The sequence below is a fragment of the Schistocerca cancellata genome, chromosome 8 (assembly GCF_023864275.1).
Source record: "Schistocerca cancellata isolate TAMUIC-IGC-003103 chromosome 8, iqSchCanc2.1, whole genome shotgun sequence".
Classification (NCBI taxonomy): Eukaryota; Metazoa; Arthropoda; class Insecta; order Orthoptera; family Acrididae; genus Schistocerca; species Schistocerca cancellata.
The window spans coordinates 91855661-91877173 of NC_064633.1; the positions used below are offsets into that span (position 1 = coordinate 91855661).

Here is a 21513-nt window from a genome sequence, read left to right on the forward strand (position 1 = left end):
TATTGTTGAGATCTGAAGTAGCAGGTGAATTTTGGATTAGGTTTCGACATTCCAGAAAAAAACTGGCAAGGTGTTCTTGCCATTGTGCAATAGCTGGCACTTGGTAATACTACTGCTGGCTGGTGTCAACCAAACCATTGGTGCTCAGGCTGTTTATCTGTAGGGCAGTAAGAAGGACGTGGAGAGAGTATGGAATGAGGATGAGTGGGCCATCATTGGACAGTGGACTTTTGTGCCTTTTGCCTCTTGAACATGCTGGTGGCAGCTGGTCTGGTGAGTTGTTAGAAGTTTGGGCACTGGCAACCTGGGCTGCTGAAGGTGTTCTTGTTAACAGGTGCTGGTGTATTTGCTGGGTTCTGTTGCAGAAGTCAGCTAGCTGTATGAGTCCATCAGCAAACTGTATTCTTGTGATTGAAGCATATGGAGTGTTTCTACCAACTCTAACATTTCTACATGCTGTTTTCTGAATTTAAATTTGGATCATGTAATTGACACTCAGTTACTTGCTTGTGTATCACTGGGCCACATCTGTAGTGAACAGGGAAGTAATGAACAGCTTTGACAGTAAGAAAAATTATTGTCAGTTACTAATTATAGCTCATTTTGCAGGTTTGATTCCATTGTACACATATTATATGAATAAATTGATGTGCTAAATGCCTGCCACATGTGGGAAAGAGGGATCTGCTAGCACAGTACACAGTGAAAAAGTGAAGCTAATGTTGTTTATATTCTTACATTAACCTAATTGTACTGTACCTCTTATAACAGCATTTCGCACATGTCAGTTGGACGCTTTAGTAAGGTACTTTTTGTGAGTAACTTAACAGCCACGAAGCAGTATCATTCCCTACATTTTTTTTCTTCTATCATAATAATATATGGAACTTTATGATAAAAGTTTTTTCTTATTGATCATAATTTTATTTTGAATATACACTGATTTTTTATGTTAACTTTTTCCAGTTAAGTGTTATTTGCCAGTCTATTTTAAATAACGAAAGTTTACTGTTTCCTCACTTGAGTGCTGGCAAACCTGTTGGAACAACTAAAGGATATACTGGCTGATACATTTCAGTTAAATTTTACTTGTTACTCTATTTCAAAGAACTAAAGCATAACTGTCCCTCAAGTAAGTGTTGCTGGAATAACTGTAGTATATTTTGGCTGTTGTTTTTAATCAAGTGTTATGTGCCAGTCTATTTTAAATAACTAAAAACTTAACTGTTTTCTAATTAAGTGCTGCTGCAAACCTGTTTAAATAGCTGAAGGTATATTGGACAATGATATTTTACTGGAATGTTACTTCCTAAGCTGTTGAATAATTAAAGATTAATGTTTTCTTAAGTGTTAGTTATCAACTAATGGAAATAACTGCATGATTAATGTTTCTTAAATAATCACTGCTGTGATTGGAACACCGACTGTTTATTAAGTTAATGTTTCCTTATAGTGGACTGTAAGTGCATGTCAAATTGAATTTTATTTTGTTGGATTATGGCCATGTTAAATTTTATTAAAATTTTCAATTTATGTGATTTTGCAAAATGTGAAACCCCAACTCAGTCAGTCACTCCACCCTTTTATCCTAATGGCCCATTAACTTTCTACACTATTTATAAATATTGTGGAGATATCATCAATGAATCTGAATGTTATATGAGCTGGGTGGATAGGAATATTTTTGATTGAAGTAGAAGGGTGTCTTTTATCTCCCACAGCAGTTTTGCATATTTGGCATTCAAAGTAGAAACAATTGTTTGTTCAAATGTATTTGGTAAGAAATTCATGACTGTTGTACCAAGAGGATGCTGGGAAAGGTGGCTACCATGTTAACAGTAGCATTAGCTTTGGGGATGATTGTTTTATAAACTTGTAACATGGTGTACTTAACATACTGAACTATTCTAGTGGATGTTATACTAACTTCTCTTGAATTTTAATTTTTTCATCCATTGTAGTTCTACATTTTGTCCACTCTACTACTTAATATGCACTTGTGAGTCTGGTGACATATGTGCTTAAACTCAATTTGTTATGTTTACACAGCATGACATTTGTTTCTTATTCTCTTTATGTTACAATTAGTGAAGCACATTCCTTAAATTTAATGCTTTGGTTACCTGTGGTTTCTGTCTGAAAGCACAATTTTATTAATTTTTGTAAGCACCAGTGCCTTTATCATGAAACCACTAACTCTATTGTAAGACACACACCCATCAGCCAGAACATTGTGATCACCTATCTAATAGCCACCTTTGGTGTGGATGAAAACAATAATGCATCATGGCATGGAAGCAATGAGGTCTTAGGAGGCCACCATATCTGCACATACAAATCATCTAATTCCTGTAAAATCCAGGGAGGGTGACAATAAGCTCCAAAACCACATTCAATCACATGCCAGATATGTTCGATCAGATTCGGATCTGGCAAATTCGGTTGCCAGCACATCAATTGGAACTCACCACAGTGCTCTTCAAACCAGTCCATCATTCTCCTGGGTTCATAACATGGAAATTACCTTCCTGAAAAATGTCACTGCCATAAGGAAAAATAAACATCATGAAGAGGTGTATGTGGTCTGCAACCAGTGTACGATACTCTTTGGCCATCACAGTGCCTTGTAAAAGCTCCACTGGACCCATGGATGCTCACACAAATATTCCCCAGAGCATAATGGACATGCCACCAGCTTGTCTCTATCCCACAGTAGAGGTGTCTTAAGGACATGTCCCCCTGGTAGACGACAATTCGTGCCCTCCCATTTGCTTGATGAATGAGGTATTGGAATTCATCAGACTATGAAATGCTCTGCCACTGTGCCAATATCCAGCCCAATGATCATGTGCCCATTTCAGTCATAACATGGGCACACACATGGCTCGTCGGCTGCAGAGGCCTACTGTTAGGAGAGTTCTGTGTACTGTGTGTTCAGACACATTTGTACTCAGCTCAGCGTTAAAGTCTGATATTAGTTCTGCCACAGTTCACTGCCTGTCCTGTTTTACCAGTCTGCCCTGCCTACGACATCTGACAGCTGTAGTGATGGGTGGTCACCCAACCTCCTGTTGTCTGGATGTCGTTTCACCTTGATTTCACCACATACTGCAGACACTTAGAATAGTTAGAACTGTGCCCCTGAAACACCCAACAAGTCATGCAGTTTTCAAAATGCTAAGGCTGTGCCTCCAGGCCACCACAATCTGCCCTTGGTCAAACTCAGATAGATTGAACATCTTCCCCCTTCTACAACAGACAGCATGCTCACTGATACTACACACACTGTGCTTGTGTCTGACTAGCAGTCATTCCTCATCAGGTTACACACTGCTATCACCTGGACAGTTTTATATAGATAGTAGGTCAGTGGTCGTAATGTTCTGGCTGATCAGTGTGTAGTGGCACACTGAGGTACTTCCACAAATGTAGTGAACTGTAGCAGTCACTTAGAGCATTCAACGCAACTGGAGGCATGGGATGGAGATTGTGCTATGTGATTGTAGGAGATTATGGTATGTGGCCTTTTTCTATTTTTGTGGCCACAGAGGTCAGTGACAGTGAAAGTAAGTATATGTAATGTTATTTTGATGTAGATTTGGGTCTGAATTACTGCTTGTATCTTTTGTACGTGATTTCGAAATTTAAGCACTGAGGCAGTATGTAGTTTTGATACAAAATTATTTAATTTTAGCCCATTCTTGCTTGTTATTTAGAACTATAAATATGAGTTCATGGAAGTTTTGAGATGTGAGATAGTGTCCAGGAAAAAAGCGAATTTTCTTTCAAATATAACACAGGAAGTGAGTGGTTCCAAAGTGAAACACCTCCTTAGAATAACTGATTGCATACTTTTTGTCAATTTTTTCTTATATTTGTTGCTTACTATGATAATGAAAGATATTTTTGTGACAATTTTAAAGTTATCTTCCAAAGTGAAACCACCTCTTTAACATTATCGGTACTTACTTTTACCAATTTCATCTTGTACTCATGTAATATAGCTAACACTTGGTTCAAGAATCATAAAAGAAAGTTGTATACATGGAAGAACCCTGGAGATACTAAAACGTATCAGATAGATTATATAATGGTAAGACAGAGATTAAGGAACCAGGTTTTAAATTGTAAGATATTTCCAGGGGCAGATCGGGACTCTGACCACAATCTATTGGTTATGAACTGTAGATTAAAACTGAAGAAACTGCAAAAAGGTGGGAATTTAAGGAGATGGGACCTGGATAAACTGACTAAACCAGAGGTTGTACAGAGTTTCAGGGAGACCATAAGGGAACAATTGACAGGAATGGGGGAAAGAAATACTGTAGAAGACAAATGGGTAGCTCTGAGGATTGAACTAGTGAAGGCAGCAGAGGATCAAGAAGGTAAAAAGACGAGGGCTACTAGAAATCCTTGGGTAACAGAAGAAATATTGAATTTAATTGATGAAAGGAGAAAATATAAAAATGCAGTAAATGAAGCAGGCAAAAAGGAATACAAACATCTCAAAAATGAGATCGACAGGAAGTGCAAAAAGGCTAAGCAGGGATGGCTAGAGGACAAATGTGAGGATGTAGAGGCTTATCTCACTAGGGGGTAAGATAGATACTGCCTACAGGAAAATTAAAGAGACCTTTGGAGAAAAGAGAATCAGTTGTATGAATATCAAGAGCTCAGATGGAAACGCAGTTCTAAGCAAGGAGGGGAAAGCAGAAAGGTGGAAGGAGTATATAGAGGGTCTATACAAAGGCGATGTACTTGAGGACAATATTATGGAAATGGAAGAGGATGTAGATGAAGATGAAATGGGAGATACGATACTGCGTGAAGAGTTTGACAGAGCACTGAAAGACCTGAGTCGAAACAAGGCCCCCGGAGTAGACAACATTCCATTAGAACTACTGACGGCCTTGGGAGAGCCAGTCCTGACAAAAGTCTACCATCTGGTGAGCAAGATGTACGAGACAGGCAAAATACCCTCAGACTTCAAGAAGAATATAATAATTCCAATCCCAAAGAAAGCAGGTGTTGACAGATGTGAAAATTACTGAACTATCAGTTTAATGTCACAGCTGCAAAATACTAACATGAATTCTTTACAGACGAATGGTAAAACTGGTAGAAGCCGACCTCGGGGAAGATCAGTTTGGATTCTGTAGAAATGTTGGAACATGTGAGGCAATACTAACCTTACGACTTATCTTAGAAGAAAGATTACGGAAAGGCAAACCTACGTTTCTAGCATTTGTAGACTTAGAGAAAGCTTTTGACAATGTTGACTGGAATACTCTCTTTCAAATTCTAAAGGTGGCAGGGGTAAAATACAGGGAGTGAAAGGCTATTTACAATTTGTACAGAAACCAGATGGCTGTTATAACAGTCGAGGGGCGTGAAAGAGAAGCAATGGTTTGGAAGGGAGTGAGACAGGGTTGTAGCCTATCCCCGATGTTATTCAATCTGTATGAGCAGGCAGTAAAGGAAACAAAAGAAAAATTTGGAGTAGGTATTAAAATCCATGGAGAAGAAATAAAAACTTTGAGGTTCGCCGATTACATTGTAATTCTGTCAGAGACAGCAAAGGACTTGGAAGAGCAGTTGAACAGGATAGATAGTGTCTTGAAAGGAGGATATAAGATGAACATCAACAAAAGCAAAACATGGATAATGGGATGTAGTTGAATGAAGTCGGGTGATGCTGAGGGAATTTATTTAGGAAATGAGACACTTAAAGTAGTAAAGGAGTTTTGCTATTTGGGGAGCAAATCAATTGATGATGGTTGAAGTAGAGTGGTTATAAAATGTAGACTGGCAATGGCAAGGAAAGCATTTCTGAAGAAGAGAAATTTGTTAACATCGAGTATAGATTTAAGTGTCAGGAAGTCATTTCTGAAAGTATTTATATGGAGTGTAGCCATGTATGGAAGTGAAACATGGACGATATCTAGTTTGGACAAGAAGAGAATAGAAGCTTTCGAAATGTGATGCTACAGAAGAATGTTGAAGATTAGATGGGTAGATCACGTAACCAATGAGGAGATATTTAATAGGATTGGGGAGAAGAGAAGTTTGTGGCACAACTTGACTAGAAGAAAGGATCAGTTGGTAGGACATGTCCTGAGGCATCAAGGGATCACAAATTTAGCAGCGTGGAGGGTAAAAATCATAGAGGGAGACCCAGAGATGAATACACTAAGCAGATTCAGAAGGATGTAGGTTGCAGATGGGAGATGAAGGAGCTTGCACAGGATAGATTAGCATGGAGAGCTGCATCAAACCAGTCTCAGGACTGAAGACCACAACAACAACAACACTCATGTAATATGTTAATAAAGTTTAATTTTGTGAAAAATTTTGAAAGTATATTTTTTTCATATTGTTAGAACTCAAAGGGTTAATATTTAACACCAAAATCTCTACAGCCATTCTGATTAAGCTCACTACATTAATGTGGTTATTTTAACTACTCCCATTTACCTATTTGAATTTGTTTCATATTGTTTCAATATTTACAAAATATTATTGAAATTATTTTACCTCTGACTGCACCATATTTGTTCGTTGCTTTCGGAGATTGTAAACAACGCCAAATATATCAATAGTTTTATTTTCTCGTATATGTTGTAGTAGAATATCTAGTGCAATCAATGTTCCTGTTCGGCCAACTCCAGCACTGAAAAAAAAAAAAAAAAGTTTATGAAAAAAAGATTACTTGACAGTACAGTAGTTTTTTAAATTGATATTTCATGTGAGATACACTATTCAGTTCATTATTGCACATATAGGTTAAAAAATACAAGCAAACAAGTTTACTGACAAAGAACACAAATTAATACATTATAAAATTATTACTTATCCTGCTTTATGAGGAATGCCTTATAAGTTTCTAAAAACATCTACTAGATGGCAGGCACTATTGAGCTGAAATTTTACTAATGTTTTAAAATCTATCTTCAAAACAATGACAGCCGAGCAATTAGCCAAATAAATTGTTTACAGTGAATGTTGAAGAAATAAGGTTGAGCAAAAATATAAATTCCATGGGAAAGATTTTGTTGGACTTCCTTTTTGTCTTTTATTATGATTTTTATAAAGGCCCAACTCAACAACAAAGTCTTGGATCACTTCATTCAGAAAAAAATGATTTTTTATTGGTTTGCAGAATTTCATCAAGTTGTAACAAAATATGAGAAGGTCAGCTAAAAATGGTTTGTTACAAAAAAACATTTATGCTGTGCACACACAAAAGGATTAAACAGAAGGCATATGACTTACTGTATCATGGAAACAAAAACATTTAACCATGAAAAAGTTCTGTTTCCCACAATGTGACTGAAGCTCAAAATGAGGCTCCTCTCAACTGGTGTAAGGAATTGCTTAAAACATTTGACCAAGGAAATACAAAATCTGTATACAACATAGTAACAGGAGACAAAAATTGAATATACCCACCCGACACAAAAGTGAAGTACCCAGGGGACATGTTTGGATGTCAATGTAACTTTGCACGTGTGCACATCATCAACAAGTATGTAAGTGATTAGAGTTCCAATATTCTGTGATGGGTAGAATGGATGCCAGAGTGCATGTTAATATTGTTCATGTTTAATACCATTATCAATCCTGACAGAGTATGTAATAGATGTGATAGCATCATATGTTGAGTGATCATTGTGAAGGACTCATAGATACCACTTATTTCCGTGAGACAATGTTATCAGGACCTGACAGAATTTGAAAGGGGCCTTATTGTGCATATCCATTTGTCCATCTGGCCAAATTGTGCATTGATCACATTTGTGGGCCATTCAAATGTGACAGTGGCATGATGTTGGATTCATGGGAACATCAAGGGTCCAATCAACCTTATCTGAACACCACAAGGAAGGACTGCCATATTGTGCACTAAGCACATTGCAGCCCCTTGGCATGTTCACCTGCCATCTGAGAACAAGTAACAGGCTCCCTGCAACATTATGAGACTACAATGTTGTGGAGAGGCACAGCAGTGTCACTCCTGATATCATGGTATTGGGAGCCACCAGGTATCACATTAGGTCACAGTTGGTAGTCACTGAGGGAACTCTGATGGTTCAACACTATGTCACAGACACCCTGGATCCTCATGCAATGGTATTGTGATCCTTTTCCTTTTCCCTTTTCCCTTTTCCCTTTCCCTTTTCCTTTTCCTTTTCCTTTTCCTTTTCCTTTTCCTTTTCTTTTCTTTCAAATACATCACAGTACTCACCAACACACATGGCATGTGTCTCTATGAGCCGTTTGCATGATATCAAGGTACCACCATGGCTAGTAAGATCACCAGATGTATCCCCAATAGAATATACACTCCTGGAAATGGAAAAAAGAACACATTGACACCGGTGTGTCAGACCCACCATACTTGCTCCAGATACTGCGAGAGGGCTGTACAAGCAATGATCACACGCACGGCACATCGGACACACCAGGAACCGCAGTGTTGGCCGTCGAATGGCATTAGCTGCACAGCATTTGTGCACTGCCGCCGTCAGTGTCAGCCAGTTTGCCGTGGCATACGGAGCTCCATCGCTGTCTTTAACACTGGTAGCATGCCGCGACAGCGTGGACGTGAACCGTATGTGCAGTTGACGGACTTTGAGCGAGGGCGTATAGTGGGCATGCGGGAGGCCGGGTGGACGTACCGCCGAATTGCTCAACACGTGGGGCGTGAGGTCTCCACAGTACATCGATGTTGTCGCCAGTGGTCGGCGGAAGGTGCACGTGCCCGTCGACCTGGGACCAGACTGCAGCGACGCACGGATGCACGCCAAGACCATAGGATCCTACGCAGTGCCGTAGGGGACCGCACCGCCACTTCCCAGCAAATTAGGGACACTGTTGCTCCCGGGGTATCGGCGAGGACCATTCGCAACCGTCTCCATGAAGCTGGGCTACGGTCCCGCACACCGTTAGGCCGTCTTCCGCTCACGCCACAACAACGTGCAGCCCGCCTCCAGTGGTGTCGTGACAGGCATGAATGGAGGGACAAATGGAGACGTGTCGTCTTCAGCGATGAGAGTCGCTTCTGCCTTGGTGCCAATGATGGTCGTATGCGTGTTTGGCGCCATGCAGGTGAGCGCCACAATCAGGACTGCATACGACCGAGGCACACAGGGCCAACACCCGGCATCATGGTGTGGGTAGCGATCTCCTACACTGGCCGTACACCACTGGTGATCGTCGAGGGGACACTGAATAGTGCACGGTACATCCAAACCGTCATCGAACCCATCATTCTACCATTCCTAGACCGGCAAGGGAACTTGCTGTTCCAACAGGACAATGCACGTCCGCATGTATCCCGTGCCACCCAATGTGCTCTAGAAGGTGTAAGTCAACTACCCTGACCAGCAAGATCTCCGGATCTGTCCCCCATTGAGCATGTTTGGGACTGGATGAAGCGTCGTCTCATGCGGTCTGCACGTCCAGCACGAACGCTGGTCCAATCGAGGCTCCAGGTGGAAATGGCATGGCAAGCCGTTCCACAGGACTACATCCAGCATCTCTACGATCATCTCCATGGGAGAATAGCAGCCTGCATTGCTGCGAAAGGTGGATATACACTGTACTAGTGCCGACATTGTGCATGCTCTGTTGCCTGTGTCTATGTGCCTGTGGTTCTGTCAGTGTGATCATGTGATGTATCTGACCCCAGGAATGTGTCAATAAAGTTTCCCCTTCCTGGGACAATGAATTCACGGTGTTCTTATTTCAATTTCCAGGAGTGTATAAGGATGAGCTCAGACATCTACTCCATCTTAGCACAAGTGTCCAGATATCCAAAACCAGTTATAACAGTTGTGGGCCAGATCACCCCAGAAAGGGATAACATGGCTTTACATACTGTCAAGTTATTTGTAAATTTGACTCAATTTTGTAATCAATGAAATAACATAACATACCCTCACCACCTGTGAATTTCATTTCCTTTGCTCCTCCACTTCCGGGTGTATCACTGTTTTTGTCAGTCAGTGTTTTTGCATAAGCCAGATATCAAACAGGAGTCAACTGTATGGGTTTTACTAAATGAGTGGAAACACAAAGGAGGTACCTTGGTGAAGAAAAATGATTGCTTGTTAAATTTTAAAGGTGAGTATTTTGAGAAATAATAAAATGAGTAATGCAAAATAAAATTTAAAAGGCAGCCCTTATGGTCTAAAATATTCACCAAAAATAACTTTGTGAAACTACAGGTACAACGAGGAGAAGATAAACAATTTTGTAATAATTGGAATTTTCCTTACTTAAAAATAAGAAGAGAGGCCTATAGTAGCAATATTTAAAGATCAGTCATTCTGAACCTAAGTAAGGGTGCAAATTCAGTGCAGAAATTATGTTTGTGTTCTTTATTACAGTAGTGTATATTGCATTTTTATTTGCAACTATCATTTTATCATTGGGATTACATGGCATTGATGTGTAAATACAGCAGATCTTCAGGATTCTTGAGGTGGCATCTGCAATATGTTCAGTTTGTTAAAAACATACTATTCCTTTGAACAATATTATGAAAAGGATGAATTACTACTCACTGATGCACTGAGTTGCAGTCAGGCACAAAAAAGACTGTTACACATTAAGCTTTTAGCCACAGCCTTCTTCAGAAAAGAAAACACAAACATATTCACACAAGCAAGCACACCTCACACGCACATGGCTGCTATCTATGGCCACTCCAGCCAGAATGTAGCTACTGTATGGAACAAATACAACCTGTAGTGGGCTGGGCTGGGGGAGCGATAGCATTGTATGGATGGGGGAGAGGAGTCTGTGCCGATTGGCGGGGTGTGTAGGGAATAGATGGTAGCAGGACAAGGCTGTCAGGTGCAGCATTGTGAGGCTGGTGGGAGAGGGGGAGGGGGGGGGGGCAACGGGGAACAGGGAACAGAGAAGGAAAGCAGCAAAGAAGGATAAAAGACAGGTGGGTGCACTGGCAACAAACAAGTTATGTACAGCTGCATGGCATGCAACAGGTTGTCCGCTTTGCCATTTGTCATTTATTGGTGGTGACCATTCATCCTGGCAGGCAACTGGTCAGTAGTCATACCAATATAAAAAGCTGTCCAATGGTTGCAGCAGAGCCTGGATATGACACAACTGCTTTCACAGGTGGCCCGTCCTCGGGGTAGGATAAGCCTGAGGCATGAATGGAATAGGAAGTGCTTGGTGGGTGGATTGGGCAGGTCTCACATATAGGTTTTCCACAGGGATATGATCCCTGTGTCAAGTGTTTGGAATTGGGAATGGCATAGGGATGAACTAGAATGTTGTGGAGGTTGGGTGGGTGACAGAACACCACTTAGGTGAGGAGGGTAGAATGTCAAAACGCAAATAATGTTGATGGTTGATGAGTTTAATGTGGACAGAGGTATGGATGGAGCCATCAGAGAGAAGGAGGTCAGTGTCCAGGAAGGTGGCACACTGGATTGAGGAGGACCAGGCGAAGTGGATGACTGAGAAGGTAATGAGGTTGTGAAGGACTGAGGATAAGGTGTCTTGGTCCTGAGTTCAGATCATTAAGATATAATCAACAAACATGAACAACACCAGAGGTTTTGGGTTTTGGGAGGCTAGGAAGATTTCCTGCAGATGGCCTATAAACAGGTTTGTATAGGAGGGTACAATGCAATAAGTTAAGAAAGGCATGATTGTGCCACTGATTTATTTGTACAGCTTCCATTCAAAGTCGGATTTATTTGTACACCTTCCATTCAAAGTCTTGTGTGATTGTGTGTATGTTTTCTTTTCTGAAGAAGACTGTAGCCAAAAGCTCATTGTGTGATAGTCTTTTCACTGTGCCTGTCTGCAACTCAGCATATCATCTTTATGGTGAGTAGCACTCTATCCTTTTCATAATATTGCTAATATTCAAACCTGGACTTCTCCTTTGGTTTGATGTTGTGAGTGAAAGCATGCGGTTAAGTGTCAGAGAATAAAAAGCTAGAAACAGTCATTGCATCTACATAATATTCTCACATCATAGTGATGACATTGTAAAGTTGCTGTAAGAAAGTGTCAAATATAAATATTACTGCTAATACTTACACTAATGTTAATAATTAGAGTTACATGAGAAAAGACAACCACTCACTGTATAGAGAGAGTGTTGAGCAGTTTCTGTCTCTCTCATATATTACTGGTAAATTAAGTCAGTTGCTTTTGTAATGTCTTACTAATTCGCTGAATGTTCTACTACAAACTTTGGCGTACAGAACATATTGTATGTATGTGCATACATACAGGAAATAAATTAATCTTAGTATCAGGGGAACAAGGATGTAGATTTTGTGTTCAAAACATTAACTGAAAATAAATGTGAACAATTTTTCTGAACTACTCTATCTCTCTCACCGTCCATCATCGCCCTACAGCAGTCCTTTCTTTGGTAAGGCCAATTGTGAGGTTTGATTTAAGAACAAGTTTCTTGCCAGCATGTGATAGTAATTACTTTGAGGCAATATGCAAGATATTATATGTACATAGAAAACAACATATTACACTCCTGGAAATGGAAAAAAGAACACATTGACACCGGTGTGTCAGACCCACCATACTTGCTCCGGACACTGCGAGAGGGCTGTACAAGCAATGATCACACGCACGGCACAGCGGACACACCAGGAACCGCGGTGTTGGCCGTCGAATGGCACTAGCTGCGCAGCATTTGTGCACCGCCGCCGTCAGTGTCAGCCAGTTTGCCGTGGCATACGGAGCTCCATCGCAGTCTTTAACACTGGTAGCATGCCGCGACAGCGTGGACGTGAACCGTATGTGCAGTTGACGGACTTTGAGCGAGGGCGTATAGTGGGCATGCGGGAGGCCAGGTGGACGTACCGCCGAATTGCTCAACACGTGGGGCGTGAGGTCTCCACAGTACATCGATGTTGTCGCCAGTGGTCGGCAGAAGGTGCACGTGCCCGTCGACCTGGGACCAGACTGCAGCGACGCACGGATGCACGCCAAGACCATAGGATCCTACGCAGTGCCGTAGGGGACCGCACCGCCACTTCCCAGCAAATTAGGGACACTGTTGCTCCCGGGGTATCGGCGAGGACCATTCGCAACCGTCTCCATGAAGCTGGGCTACGGTCCCGCACACCGTTAGGCCGTCTTCCGCTCACGCCCCAACAACGTGCAGCCCGCCTCCAGTGGTGTCATGACAGGCGTGAATGGAGGGACGAATGGAGACGTGTCGTCTTCAGCGATGAGAGTCGCTTCTGCCTTGGTGCCAATGATGGTCGTATGCGTGTTTGGCGCCGTGCAGGTGAGCGCCACAATCAGGACTGCATACGACCGAGGCACACAGGGCCAACACCCGGCATCATGGTGTGGGGAGCGATCTCCTACACTGGCCGTACACCACTGGTGATCGTCGAGGGGACACTGAATAGTGCACGGTACATCCAAACCGTCATCGAACCTATCGTTCTACCATTCCTAGACCAGCAGGGGAACTTGCTGTTCCAACAGGACAATGCACGTCCGCATGTATCCCGTGCCACCCAACGTGCTCTAGAAGGTGTAAGTCAACTACCCTGGCCAGCAAGATCTCCGGCATGTTTGGGACTGGATGAAGCGTCGTCACACGCGGTCTGCACGTCCAGCACGAACGCTGGTCCAACTGAGGCGCCAGGTGGAAATGGCATGGCAAGCCGTTCCACAGGACTACATCCAGCATCTCTACGATCATCTCCATGGGAGAATAGCAGCCTGCATTGCTGCGAAAGGTGGATATACACTGTACTAGTGCCGACATTGTGCATGCTCTGTTGCCTGTGTCTATGTGCCTGTGGTTCTGTCAGTGTGATCATGTGATGTATCTGACCCCAGGAATGTGTCAATAAAATTTCCCCTTCCTGGGACAATGAATTCACGGTGTTCTTATTTCAGTTTCCAGGAGTGTATATTGTAATTATTAGGCAATTATAGTAGAACAGTGAAATATGAAGTATCTAACTATGTTCAATACAAGTAAAATGCTGATAATTGTTCATGTTCTTACAATCTATCCTTATCATAATATTGTTGCTGAACTCAAATTTTTATGTTGATTAAAATTTATACCTATTTCTTGTGTTGTTGTTGTGGTCTTCAGTCCTGAGACTGGTTTGATGCAGCTCTCTATGCTACTCTATCCTGTGCAAGCTTCTTCATCTCCCAGTACCTACTGCAACCTACATCCTTCTGAATCTGCTTAGTGTATTCATCTCTTGGTCTCCCTCTACGATTTTTACCCTCCACGCTGCCCTCCAATACTAAATTGGTGATCCCTCGATGTCTCAGAACATGTCCTACCAACCGATCCCTTCTTCTAGTCAAGTTGTGCCACAAGCTCCTCTTCTCCCCAATTCTATTCAATACCTCCTCATTAGATATGCGATCTACCCATCTAATCTTCAACATTCTTCTGTAGCACCATTTCGAAAGCTTCTATTCTCTTCTTGTCTAAACTATTTATCGTCCACATTTCACTTCCATACATGGCTACACTCCATACAAATACTTTCAGAATTGACTTCCTGACACTTAAATCCATACTCGATGTTAACAAATTTCTCTTCTTCAGAAATGCTTTCCTTGCCATTGCCAGTCTACATTTTATATCCTCTCTACTTCAACCATATTCAATTGATTTGCTCCCCAAATAGCAAAACTCCTTTACTACTTTAAGTGTCTCATTTCCTAATCTAATTCCCTCAGCATCACCCGACTTAATTCAACTACATTCCATTATCCTCATTTTGCTAGTGTTGTTGTTCATCTTATATCCTCCCTTCAAGACACTGTCCATTCTGTTCAACTGTTCTTCCAAGTCCTTTGCTGTCTCTGACAGAATTATAATGTCATCAGCGAACCTCAAAGTTTTTATTTCTTCTCCATGGATTTTAATACCTACTCTGAACTTTTCTTTTGTTTCCTTTATTGCTTGCACAATATACAGATTGAATAACATCGGGGATAGTCTACAACCCTGCCTCACTCCCTTCCAAACTACTGCTTCCCTTTCACGCCCCTCGATTATTATAACTGCCATCTGGTTTCTGTACAAATTGTAAATAGCCTTTCGCTCCCTGTATTTTACCCCTGCCACCTTCAGAATTTGAAAGAGAGTATTCCAGTCAACATTGTCAAAAGCTTTCTCTAAGCCTACAAGGTTTGCCTTTCCTTAATCTTTCTTCTAAGATAAGTCATAGGGTCAATATTGCCTCACGTGTTCCAACATTTCAATGGAATCCAAACTGATCTTCCCAAAGATCAGCTTCTACCAGTTTTTCCATTTGTCTGTAAAGAATTTGCATTAGTATTTTGCAGCTGTTACTTATTAAACTGATAGTTCAGTAATTTTCACATCTGTCAACACCTGCTTTCTTTGGGACTGGAATTATTATATTCTTCTTGAAGTCTGAGAGTATTTTGCCTGTCTCATACATCTTGCTCACCAGATGGTAGAGTTTTGTCAGGACTGGCTCTCCCAAGGCCATCAGTAGTTCTAATGGAATGTTGTCTACTCCTGGGGCCTTGTTTCAACTCAGGTCTTTCAGTGCTCTGGCAAACTCTTCACGCAGTATCGTATCTCCCATTTCATTTTCATCTACATCCTCTTCCATTTCCATAATATTGTCCTCAAGTACATCGCCCTTGTATAGACCCTCTATATACTCCTTCCACCTTTCTGCTTTCCCTTCTTTGCTTAGAACTGGGTTTCCATCAAAGCTCTTGATATTCATGCAAGTGGCTCTCCTTTTATTTTCCTGTAGGCAGTATCTATCTTACCACTAGTGAGATAAGCCACTACATCCTTACATTTGTCCTCTAGCCATCCCTGCTTAGCCATTTTGCACTTCTTGTCAATTTCATTTTTGAGACTTTTGTATTCCTTTTTGCCTGCTTCATTTACTGCATTTTTATATTTTCTCCTTTCATCAATTAAATTCAATATTTCTTCTGTTACCCAAGGGTTTCTACTAGACCTCGTCTTTTTACCTGTTTGATCCTCTGCTGCCTTCACTATTTCATCCCTCAAAGCTACCCATTCTTCTTCTACTGTATTTCTTTCCCCAATTCCTGTCAATTGTTCCCTTATGGTCTCCCTGAAACTCTGTACAACCTCTGGTTTAGTGAGTTTATCCAGGTCCCATCTCCTTAAATTCCCACCTTTTTGTAGTTTCTTCATTTTAAAGCTGCAGTTCATAACCAATAGATTGTGGTCAGAGTCCACATCTGCCCCTGGAAATATCTTACAATTTAAAACCTGGTTCCTAAATCTCTGTCTTACCATTATATAATCTATCTGATACGTGTTAGTATCTCCAGGATTCTTCCATGTATACAACCTTCTTTCATTATTCTTGAATCAAGTGTTAGCTATGATTAAGTTATGCTCTGCACAAAATTCTACCAGGCAGCTTCCTCTTTCATTTCTTAGCCTCAATCCATATTCACCTATGTTTCCTTCTCTCCCTTTTCCTATTCTCGAATTCCAGTCACCCATGACTATTAACTTTTCATCTTCCTTCACTACCTAAATAACTTCTTTTATCTCATCATACGTTTCATCAATTTCTTCGTCATCTGCAGAGCTAGTTGGCATATAAACTTGTACTACTGTAGTAGGCATGGGCTTTGTGTCTATCTTGGCCACAATAATGCATTCACTATGCTGTTTGCGGTAGCTTACCCGTACTCCTATTTTCTTATTCATTATTAAACCTACTCCTGCATTATTCATATTTGATTTTGTATTTATAACCCTGTATTCACCTGACCAATAGTCTTATTCCTCCTGCCACCGAACTTCACTAATTCCCACTATATCTAACTTTAACCTATCCATTTCCCTTTTTAAATTTTGTAACCTACTTGCCCGAATAAGGGATCTGACATTCCACGCTCCGATCCGTAGAACGCATTTTCTTTCTCCTGATAACAACGTCCTCTTGAGTAGTGCCCGCCCGGAGGTCTGAATGGGGGACTATGTTACCTCCAGAATATTTTACCCAAGAGGAATCCATCACCATTTAATCATACAGTAAAGCTGCATGCCCTCGGGAAAAATTATGGCTGTAGTTTCCCCTTGCTTTCAGCCGTTTGCAGTACCAGAACAGCAAGGCCATTTTGGTTAGTGTTACAAGGCCAGATCAGTCAGTCATCCAGACTGTTGCCCCTGCAACTACTGAAAAGACTGCTGCCCCTCTTCAGGAACCACACGTTTGTCTGGCCTCTCAACAGATACCCCTCTGTTGTGGTTGCACCTACGGTACGGCTATCTGTATCATTGAGGCACACAAGCCTCCCCACCAACAGCAAGGTCCATAGTTCATGGGGGGGGGGGGGGGGGGGGGACCTATTTCTTAACATATATAATCATTTTCTTTTCTGTATTAGGAGCCGGCCACTGTGGCCAAGCAGTTCTAGATGCTTCAGTCCAGAACCACGCTGCTACTATGGTCACAGGTTTGAATCCTGCCTTGGGCATGGATGTGTGTGATGTCCTTCGGTTGGTTACATTTAAGTAGTTCTAAATGTAGGGAATTGATGACCTCAGATGTTAAGTCCCATAGTGCTTAGAGACATTTGAACCATTCTATATTAGAATCACCATCACCAAAATGACAAAAAGAATGGAAACAGAGGAAACATCCTTCTTAGGGGTGCCCAGTACCCAGTTGCTGTGCATTTAAGAAAGCTGAATGCATTCCATACAATATGTGTCAGCTGGAGCCCCCTACTTACCATCAATTTCACTAAACTCCAGAGAAGGAAAATTGCTCTGCGACATATTCTAGAATACTGCCGCCCTCCATTAACTTAACCCTTCTTTCCTTCTTCTACGTTGCTTCTCAGGATTTTAATTATTTTCTTGTTTATTCTTGTCCCTCATAGGTTCACCTCCTATTTTATGAACCTTTTTCTCAGTATCTATTATGCTTCTCTGTCTTTCTCTCTATCTATCTGTTTCTCTGCTGTCCCACTTCTTCCTCTCTTTTATCTTTTCCATTTTCTCCTTATTTGCACTATTCCTTCACTTGCTGATTTCTTTACTTCTTCTCTTGGTTCATAGACACTTCTCACTATAAAGCTCCTGTCTCTAATATCTAAATCAAGGCCACACAGTGCTTAATGTACAATCTTTAACCTCTCTCTCTCTCTCTCTCTCTCTCTCTCTCTATCTATCTATCTATCTCTGACACCTTTCTCTCATATTTGTCTCCCTTCCTCCTCATATAAGGTGATTCCCTCTGAGCCAAGGTTTTAAGTGACTGCCTTCCCTCCACCCTTTCCATTAACCAACCACACCCAAGTAATTCTTCTTTCCTGTCTAAAGAAAGAACAAGCTAGGTGTGTTGTTTCCTATTTTTATGTGCTTCAGTAGTACTGAGAATTGTGCCTCTTGAAGCTAAGTACCTGCCAGTCTATCTATGTTTTTGTCAATTGACCAACATTATGAGAAGGAAAGTTGCTTGTCACCATATAGCGGAGATGCTGAGTCACAGATAGGCACAACAAAAAGATTTTCACACTTAAAGCTTTCAGCCAATGGCCTTTGTCAACAATAAACTCACATATGCACGTACATACTCACACAAATGCAACTCACACACATGACTGCAGTCTCAGGGAAGTGTTAAAATCTTTTTGTTGTGCCTATCTGCAACTCAGCATCTCCTCTATATGGTGAGTAGCAACTTCCCTTCTCATAATATTGTTTTATTCCATCCTGGATTTTCCATTGTTTGATTTTTGTCAATTCAATAACAGATAATTATTCAGTTGTATGTTCTGTCAAATTCTCTTCTCTTTCTGTAGGAGTGCTGCAAACTGTGGGATAGTGTGTATGGTGTATTAACACGATTCACGTTGTCCGTCACACTTCACATAGTGTAGACCGGGAACTATCTGCTAGGCATGCCCGATGTAAAACTGAATGAGGTGTTGTTGTTCCACCAACAGAGCGTGCGGCCAAATTATTGCGTGCCCTCTGGTGGACAGGAATTTACTTGCAGCAACTACTGTCCGTGACACGCCATGCCAGTGTGCGCCCGTGATCTTTCTGGTGGCTACTGCACTCCTCCTTCAGGGGGTGAAGCCACTGTGATCCACTGCATCAGAAGGTGGAGCGTCGTGCAGTAGCGATGACCTCCATGTCCATTGGAATGCTGGAGTCGGGGGGATCTGCCAACCCTTGACCCAGAACCTTTGAATATGGTTGGAAGTGACCCCACACGAAGAGGCCCCTGTCGTCCCACCACCAGAGCCCAGGACAGAACAGCCAACAAGCTGTTGAACTCCGGATCCCATTCCGTTCCACCTCAGGAGGGGCAAGACCTAGTGGCAGGGACAATCAGGGACAAGTGAACCAGCCGTCTGAGGAATCGGGCCTGCGAGGGGGGCCGGCTCTCGCCAGGGCATCTGTAACGATGGTGATGCTGGTGCTGGAGCTACTGGAGGCTCCCAAGGCTGAGAACCATTGCGGTGTGGCAGAGTCACAGGGGTGCCGGCAACGGGGAAGCCAGCGCCTGAGGGGTCAGAGGGTGGGTGCCCAAACGTGGACGTAGCTGATTTTGGTGACGACACACATCCCGGTCCCCCGCCTGCAAGGTATAGAGCTGGTGGTCATTGCGGCGCAGGACCACCGCCAGTATCCAATGTGGATTGTGACCAAATCCGCATGCCCAGACCAACGTACCCGGTGGAAAGCCAGGTACCCCGTTTTGCGAAGACTGGCAAGGACCAGGCCGGTGAAGGTGGAGTAGAGTTGGCTCCCATGGAGGAGCTCTGCAGGGCTGTGTTCTCCAATCGGTGTGGTCCAGTATGCCGTCAGGAAAAACGTCAATGCCTCCTCCGCAGGAAATTCGTGCACATACATTTTCATCTGCAGCTTAAATGTGCGCACCATGCGCTCAGCTTCTCCATTTGATTGTAGATGTAAGGGGGGAGAGCAAACATGCTGAATATCGAAGCACCTACAAAAATCCTGGAAGGTCTGCGAAACAAATTGAGGTCCATTGTCCGATACCAGGGTGACTGGCAGATCTACCACAGAAAAGATTTTTGCGAGTGCCTGGATTGAAATTTCTGAAGTGGTTGAGGAGCAGTGAACCACATATGGGAATCGGGAATAAGAATCAATGACAATGAGCCAAAAGCCATTGAGAAACGGGCCTGCAAAATCTATGTGAACATGTTCCCAGGCCTGGGTTGCAGGCGGTCATGAAGAGAAAGCTGACCTGGGAGATGCCTGTTGGCTCGCACACTGGGAACAGGCAGCCACCAAGTGCTCAATTTCTCTGTCAATACTGGGCCAGTACAAATGTCTTCAAGCCAAGGTTTTAGTACGGGAAACACCCCAGTGCCCCTCATGTAATAACATGAGGACCTCCCTTCGCAAACTTGCAGGAACAACCATGCGAGGAGCTGTATCATCGATAGCCAGAAGGAGAACTCCTTCCAAGACTGAGAGGCGGTCTCGTAGAACAAAATAATTACAAAGAGGGTCCAAGGCCCGGCCTGGATGTTGGGACAACCACTCCTGCTGAACGAGGTGAACTACTTGCCGGAGAACCGGGTCAGCTACCGTCTCCCTGGCGGCTCTAGAAATAGTGATCAAGAAGCCATCAACCGCTTGGACCGCTTGGCAGGACACCACATCCAAATGAAAACACATAATCTCCTCCCGATCGAACTTAGGATCCGGGTCCACCGGAAGACAGGAAAGGGCGTCGGCATTGGCATGCTGTCCGGTATGGCGAAAATGAATGTCATAATGGTACTTAGAGAGGAACAAGGCCCAGCGCTGCAGTCTGTGGACCGCCCCGTATCCGGAATGTGAGAGGCAGGGCCAAATAATGATATTAATGACTTATGATCTGTGATTAACTGAAACTTCATGCCATACAAGAAAGGGTGAAACTTGGTAACAGCGTAGACAATGACCAAAGCCTCTTTTTCCACCTGGGAGTAATGGGCCTGCGTGGGACTAAGAGTTTTAGACGCAAACACCAGTGGCTGCTCGGAGCCATCCGCATTGCAATGGGCCAGGACCGCCCCCACCCCATACGGCGAAGCATCTGTAGCCAGGACCAATGGCTTATTGGGGTCAAAAGTAGCCAAACAAGGTGCTGATATGAGGAGGCCCTTCAATGAGGTGAACGCTTGCTTGCATACAGATGACCAATCAAAAGGAACACCCTTGCACAGAAGGCAGCACAGAGGGCGGGCTATGGTGGAAGCCCTGGGAATGAACCGGTGATAATAGGCAGTCTTGCCTAAAAAAGCTTGTAACTCCTTCAGCAAAGCGGGCCATGGAAAGTCGATGATACCTTGGACCAAACTTCCTAGCGGCTGGACGCCATGCCGAGAGATGGTGTAGCCCACATACTCAATGGACGGTTGGAAGGTTACGCAGGTTGCAATGCAGGCCCACAGACCTGAATTTGAGAAAGAGGGTTCGAAGGTTGTGCAAGTGTTCTTTCATGC

The 21513-nt window shown here is 42.7% G+C and overlaps 1 protein-coding gene across 3 annotated transcripts in view; it reads right to left on the reverse strand.

The window, feature by feature from the left end:
• LOC126094911 (phosphatidylinositol phosphatase PTPRQ-like) overlaps positions 1–21513 on the reverse strand; it is a 425768-nt gene that overhangs the window by 38591 nt on the left and 365664 nt on the right. For all 3 annotated transcript variants that reach the window (XR_007521896.1, XM_049909550.1, XM_049909549.1), the window contains one exon: positions 6535–6670. Coding sequence is in view for 2 of the 3 variants with exons in the window: in XM_049909550.1 (XP_049765507.1) it covers positions 6535–6670 (136 nt within the window). In the remaining variant the exon portion in view is untranslated. The remainder of the gene's footprint in view (positions 1–6534; positions 6671–21513) is intronic.